Source organism: Uloborus diversus, chromosome 1, assembly GCF_026930045.1.
Source record: "Uloborus diversus isolate 005 chromosome 1, Udiv.v.3.1, whole genome shotgun sequence".
NCBI classification, from domain to species: domain Eukaryota; kingdom Metazoa; phylum Arthropoda; class Arachnida; order Araneae; family Uloboridae; genus Uloborus; species Uloborus diversus.
Genome location: NC_072731.1, coordinates 55363474 through 55370684, shown reverse-complemented (window position 1 = coordinate 55370684; position 7211 = coordinate 55363474). Strand labels below are relative to the sequence as shown.

The 7211-nt window shown below is 36.0% G+C and overlaps 1 protein-coding gene across 1 annotated transcript; it reads right to left on the bottom strand.

Moving 5' to 3' along the window:
- Positions 1-2002: 2002 nt before the first annotated feature.
- LOC129221344 (heat shock 70 kDa protein 4-like) lies at positions 2003-3616 on the bottom strand. Its single transcript, XM_054855848.1, has one exon. It carries the CDS (start codon positions 3614-3616, stop codon positions 2003-2005), a length of 1614 nt encoding a protein of 537 aa, XP_054711823.1.
- Between the last annotated feature and the right edge of the window lie 3595 nt (positions 3617-7211).

The following is a 7211-nucleotide window of genomic DNA, read 5'->3' as shown; positions in this document are numbered from 1 at the left end:
TCCACGCGTTCTCACGTCACTCTGGCTACCCCTGCACCTCTCAGCTTGCCACATTTCGTTGTTCCAACCATTTTCGGCACAGCCGATGCACAGTGCTCGCATCCATGTGGGTACCAGCTGCGATTTGACGTACGGACCAACCTCCCCTTTTCAGTCCGATCACCATACCCCTCGTAAAATCGTCTATCTGCTGGAAGTGCCTTCGTTGAAGGCGGCCTGGTATTCTCTAGTGTTACACGTATCCTCCAAGACAAAAACAAAATGTCTTCGATAATTCTCCAGTCAGAAATAACGACAGGAGTATTGCCCACTCTGCAAAGTTCCTTCCCTTATATCTAACTTCACGTGCGTCGGAGTGCTGCGCATTTCACATCATTTACATAACTTAGTGATGTGCGTCTACTCTAAAATTTGCATAAATTTCTGAACACTCCTCGGTGTTGCATTTTCAAAGTCGAGCAGTGTAAATATTAGCTGTTTTTTTTCCCTTAATTAAAGAGGCGCCGGTCTTCTCTGGATGCCCAAACCGAATTTTATTCCCAGTCCGACCCTGCTCTCTGACCATCGATTAGATCGAAAGGTTTACTTTCGGTTTACAGGCGGAAATGGACGCACTAAAAGTTTTCAGAAATGTCAGATTCGTATATGTGTGTTTGCCTCTAAATTAAGCTAAGTCACATTGAAATGAACAAAACACACGTATCAAATTTTTACTTTTCACCCTCATTCCGATACTTGTCTTAAATGGACGTTTGCCTATTCCATAGCAATCGTGGGCAGCCGATATATGATACTGGGATGCTTTTTGTGATTCTTAAAGGGCACATGTACGTAAGAAATCAGTTTTGCAAAGCATATGAAGATGAATGTCAATTATCAGCAGACGATATTTTGTATATTTTTAAAACAAATTCTTACCATTTGTCAAATATAATTCCTATAAGAATACTATTTGAAGTAATTTTTTACATGAAATTATAGTGTAAATTTTGCTATAAATAATGAAAGAAACATTAAATTAAAGACTATATATTATTTTTAAAAAAAAATACAGTGCTTTGAATCAAATCACTGTAGTTTATATTATTTTGAAGACGCATTTACTGTTTAGACTTGAGCTTGCGCTGTTTAAAAATATCGGATACTTTCGAATCCTGTTTACAGTCGGCATCCCATTGCAATCCTGAACGTTAATGTTTAAAAGAATATCGTATAAAATAAGAATACATATCTTTATTTGATATGTTTCAACCAGATTCTATATTACTTTGAAAGTTTTCTTTTTGGAAAATGTTCACATGTTTGAAATGTTCAATTAATATATATTTGGTAAAAACAACTAGTTTTAGTTCTAATAATGATGAACGCACGATTTTACGAAATGAAAAAATAACACAAGTTATTAAAATAGAAAATGTACTCAGTGTAAAATAAAAGTAAAGTGTTTAGATAAAATGACAATTTCTTTATTCATTTCCTCTCTCACAAGTTTAAGAGAACTATGATAATTGAATTCCTCATATTTCTGCATTTCTTAAGACATGTCAGTGGTGTCTTAAACATTTCGTTAAACACGATATCATGCATTTGTTTTTGCAAGTTCGTTTGCCATTCCATACCCATTATTAAAAAATTGTTACTATCATGAAATTAACTTATAATATGTATTTTCATAGTGTTTAAAATATCACTTACTTCTGTGTGTGTAACACAATGCGCAATATCATTGAAATCGGTTTTGAAAAAAACTGCAAATTTAAATTGAAAAGGAAAAAAAAATCTCGAAACCTGGTTTAAACATTAAATAAGTAAGGGAAATGTTATTTTTCACCTACCTTTATTTAATCTTAATTCAATATAATGTGTCAAGAAAAAATATTGCAATCAAAAATACTCCTTCAGCTCTTGACTATAATAATACTCAAGCATTAAAACTAAAACAATATTTTAATAGAAATAATTTGTGCGGTTCGGAATAAAAAATTAATCTGCTTTTAAACTGTTAATTTTTTGTTGTATTCGGAGATTGATCTTCTAAATCCGCAATTTCAATCTTAGAAGTCGTTTCAGATATTTTAGCATTCATTTCTTCAACTTCCTTTTTGTTATCGCCGCTGTCTTCATCCGATTTTGCTAAAATAGCTTTTAAATTATGTAATTGCACCAGATACTGCTCCTTGAACATTTTCATCTCGTTCTCAACCATTGCAGCGGTAATAGGACATGCTTCATTCTTTTGATGTTCAGAAAATGTATTCATACAGTCCTGCAAATATTCTTGCGTTCTTTTCCACAAACATTGAACAGTTTGAACCTCATCCGCTTTGATACCCTCCATTTCCTTGCTGGCTGAGCTTATTGCATCGAATGCTTCTTGTAGAATGCGTTGAAACTCCTTAATAATTGTCTGTTTTTTCTCCCATTCTTCAAATCTCCTTAAAGCAGGATCACAAATACGTTTTAACGCCACCAACTTTTCAAAACATTCCTTACTTTTCCGATCTTCGTCGTCGTACAGCCAAGCTTCTGCATCATTAAATGATTTTTCCAACACCTCGTTCTCTTCGTCGGTAACAAATTCCTTCAATTCATCACTCAATTTTGCTCTCAATTCCAAAATGTATTCTTCCAGAGTATTTCGTGCATCGGCTTTCTCTTTTTCGTTCATATCTCTCTGGATCATTTGTTTTTCTTTCGCGGTCAGTTTTCCCAAGTCTACGCAGCAAACCGACGGAAATTTGGGGGAAATGTCAAGCCGAAATGAAGTCTTGACGATTTTCCGTCTCGGCTTACTTAGAACTTCTTTTTCTCCGGTGTTAGAGTCGTCTTTAGCTTCGCTATCCATCGTATTCTCTGTTGAATTATCTTCTTCTCCCAGGGCAACATCTTCAGCTTCCTCATGCTTTAAAATGGCTTCCGCCGACGTTACTGCAAAAATACCGTGCATATTTACAGCCGCTTTAATTGCTATTTCAACATCTTTATCCAGAGTTTCTGGGGGCAAATTTTCGCAACTGAATTCCGCAATATCTGGCAATGAAAGTACGTTTTCGTAAGCAACTTGCAAAGAAAATGGTTTGCTGGTGCTAAATGTAATAATTTTGCTAGAAGGGACTTTGTGGAAACGAGGAAAAAGTTGAGCAGGTTCCACAATCTTACTCATTTTCCAGCCTATTTTAATAGAATATGGTTGGATATCTTCAATTATGAAATTTTTTGTTCTCAGGGTAGGTGAAAGGAGAGCACACTGCAATGCACACCCTCTGGCGACTGCTTCATCCATGTTTAACGTTGCGCTGGGTTCTCGCCCAAAAACCTTTTGCACAAGCCTTTTTACTGAAGGTATTCGGCAAGAGCCACCCACAATCTGCACAGAATGTATATCTTCAGGTTTGAGTGAAGTTTCCTCTAATATTTTGCAAAGCGTCTTCTCAACAGCTGCTAATAGCTGAGATGATAGTTGCTCGAAAAGCTCTCTTTTCATTTTCCCGCGCACATCTTGATCATCCATCAAGCATTCAATACAAAAATTCAATTCTAATACACTGGCACTCATTTGCTTCTTAAGAGATTCGCACTCCGCCATCAGAGACAAAAGAGCTTTTTTATTTGTCATTACGTCTATTTGATATCGACTTTTGAAGTCTTCAGCAAAATATTTCACCAAAATATTGTCAAAATCCCGCCCTCCAATATTTCTGTCCCAAACACTTCCCAGAACGCGAAATCTCTGCTCAAAAAAGGCGCATGCGGAAACAGTTAGAGCCGAATTCCCAAAATCTATGAAAACAACATTATGCGACTCATCGGTTAAATTTTGCTTATAAAACCCGTAAGCAAGAGCTATAGCAGTAGATTCATTCATCAATCTCAAAGGGCTCTCTCATTAAGGCAGGCGACTTCTGCAGCATTCAACATAGCACGTCTTTCCGAGTCTGTGTAGTATATAGGAACAGAAAGAACGCAATCTTTCACTTTATTCCCAAGCTTAGCTTCAGACACTTGTTTTAATTTGGTAAGCATCATTGCCATGATTTGAGTTACAGAAAAACTGACCTCTTCATTTAAATAACTTACTTTCACACCGACTTCTTCAGTTGCAGTTTCAAAAACATCGTACGGCAAATAAGCTCGTTCGTGTTGCACGACACTATCTTGAAATCTGTGTCCAAGTAATTTTTTGAAACCGAAAATAGTATTGTCAACGTTCATCACTAACTTAGACTTCGCATTAGTTCCAAGATGTCTTGATTTATTAGTAAATCCAACGTATGCCGGAGTAAATCGAGAGCTGAATTCATTATCAATTATCTCTATACCGCCAGCTTTAACAGTTGCTATAACACAATTTTCGTTACCGATGTCAAATCCAATAACAGACATATTCGCCGGAATCGTAAAAACACAGCAGAAAAGTAAAAATGTAGAGTTTCGGCACAATCCAAACACAGCAAACGAAAGATGAAAAGCAAAATTGAACAATAGATACCAATTCAACTCGATTTTGTATAATAAATAACCTCAACAGATTCTACGCTTTTTGATTGGAGGAGAAAACCATGTGATTGGTTTCAGTGTTTTTATTCGTTGTGTGAAAAGAATTCTAGTGATGCCAAATCGTTGAAATAAAATATAGGTTTTTCTAGAAAAATAATTTTTTTTTCTACCCATAAAATTTTTTCTCATTATTAATTTCATTTTTCTTGTTTCTTCAGGATGTTTTTTTTCATTTTATTGACACATTGAAAAAAATAAATAGGGATATATGTGTCTCGTTTATTGTATAGGTATTTTAAAAATCCATATCGACGCCTCAGAGCAATCGTTAGGCATCTAATTCGCAACTCCCACAAATTATAGGGGGCACTGCAGTCACCGCCTAATGGCGGATGAAAAAGGTAAAAACAAACTCATGCCGTAGCGTAGAAAATGCTAATAAGCCAAGTAATTTTTGTTTGTATTCATTTTTTTTTTTTGCTGTATTCTTTTGAAATTAATTTTCAAAGTCTTATGGATACTCTGGCCCACGTAGTAAGAAATGAGAATTCAATAAGCATTACTAAACGTTAGAAATTAATGCAAATTACGTAGTTTGTAGTTCTAAGTAGCCATTTCCACGATGTTGAATTCGATATTTATCAATTCTTGATATGTTCAGTATAGCCATAAGACTGACAAGAATAACAATTAATGCTAGATAATTTAATTATATGACATTACAAATTATTATCAATCCGTCAAAATTCGAAAATTTGTACGAATCCAATACTTTTTTCTATATATTAGATATAGAAGAAAGTAAAAACGTTTTATACAGATTAATTTTCCCAATATTGGACATTTTAATGTTATTTAATGGTTAACTTTCTAAATATCGCCAATAGTGGCCAAAAGGAAATCAGATTAAAACAAAAAAAAAGAAAGAAAAACACGCCAAATTTGTCGTCAAATTGGCGAAAAAACTTGACGACCAAAATAAAGCGCCAAGTGTTTACCAAATTATAGCACCACTTACGTTTGCATTGAGTTTAACAAGGATCCCCCCCCCCCAAAGGTGTAAAAGACCCCCTTTGGAACATCCGAATGCAACCAAAAGGAGAGGAGCACAGCTCGACCCCACCAGGAGTCTACGTACCAAATTTCAACTTTCTAGAACATACCGTTTCTGAGTTATGCGAGATACATACGCGCGTACACACATACGCACATACATACGTACATACAGACGTCACGAGAAAATTCGTTGTAATTAATTCGGTGATCGTCAAAATGGACATTTCGGGTGTTTATACGTTCTTAGGCATATATTTACGTGTGGTCAAGTTGAAAAAAAAAATTCAATATTCATTCGGAGACGAGCAAAATGGAAATTAAAGCCGATTTTTTTTTTTTTTCGCAAATACAATACTTCCTTTGTTTCATAAAAGTAAGTAAAAAATATCGATTTTAAAAATTTGTTTATGATTAAGGACGGTGCATAACTGATGTCACACTTTTCAACATTTTCAACGCTCTTCCCCCTCTGTCACAAAGTTTCGCACTTCACCATACCCCCTCTTCCCTTCAGTGGCGAATACAGCCGGCGGGCAACCGGGCATTTGCCCGGTGGGCCGGTCATGCGTGGGGCCGATCAACTAACAGCAAAATCTTTCGGGTCTGTGTACTAACAGCAAGATGTAAATTTTGCGCGCATGTGTTTAGAATAACGCAAATTCGCAAAACACAGCCTCAGCACCTTTTTACGCATGGGCTAAAGCTTGCGGGTGGAGGGAGGTAGGGCCGTCACCACAAGAGGAGGGAGGGGGAATTTCTGAAATGGGGCTACCCATGGCCTGATTACCACACAAGCTGACTAGGCCTAGGCCTGGGACCTTATGTTCCTAAGGGGCCCCAACATTTTTTTAAAGAATTATACATAGCACGATATGAAAAATACATGTATTTAAAAAAAAAAAATATGACTTATTAATTGGAAAAAAAAACTTCTTTAAAGGGGATTTTTTAATCATTCTGCCAGTAACGAGTTTACTCGGTCACGATTATGAGGGGACCCAAAGGGAATTCATAAATGCACATAAGTGATTTATGCATAGTTGTGTGATTAGACAAAGAGGCCTCCAAAAGTGCATTCGTGCTTTAAAAATGTAAATCAAACACTGCATAGCCTTCAGGTGGCCTTCAAATTAATGTGGGCCTAGGGTCTCACTTTTAGTCAGTCGTGCTCTGGTGCTGCCAATATATTTTTAGTGGTATAATAAAAAATAAATGAATAAATTAAAAAATAAAAAAAAAACAGCGAAACCTTAGCGGTCGTGAAAAGTTTAAATACTTTTGGTCTCTTTGACGCTTTTATTTATAACTGACAATTCACCAAATGCTATAAAATGCAACTTACAACATAAGGGACAACGTGAGGTCATGTCAGCTTAGTTGGAGAATAGGTTCCCGGCTCAGAATTGAATTCGTACAGAGGATAAATTATCCTGATGGTGAAAGGTGTAGAAGGAGGCTTGTGAAAATACTGACCTTTGTCATTTTTTCCCCTCCGGATCCGCTTTTGTTCTCAGCGAATCTGTTTATAGCAATTGGAATAGCAGTGACAAAATATTTTTCTCCGTAAAATTATTTCAAAAAAGGCAATCTTTAATACCATTGAGGAGCATGAAAGCCTCTAAATTATTAAGATTATCAAATCAAAGGTCAAAGGCCGC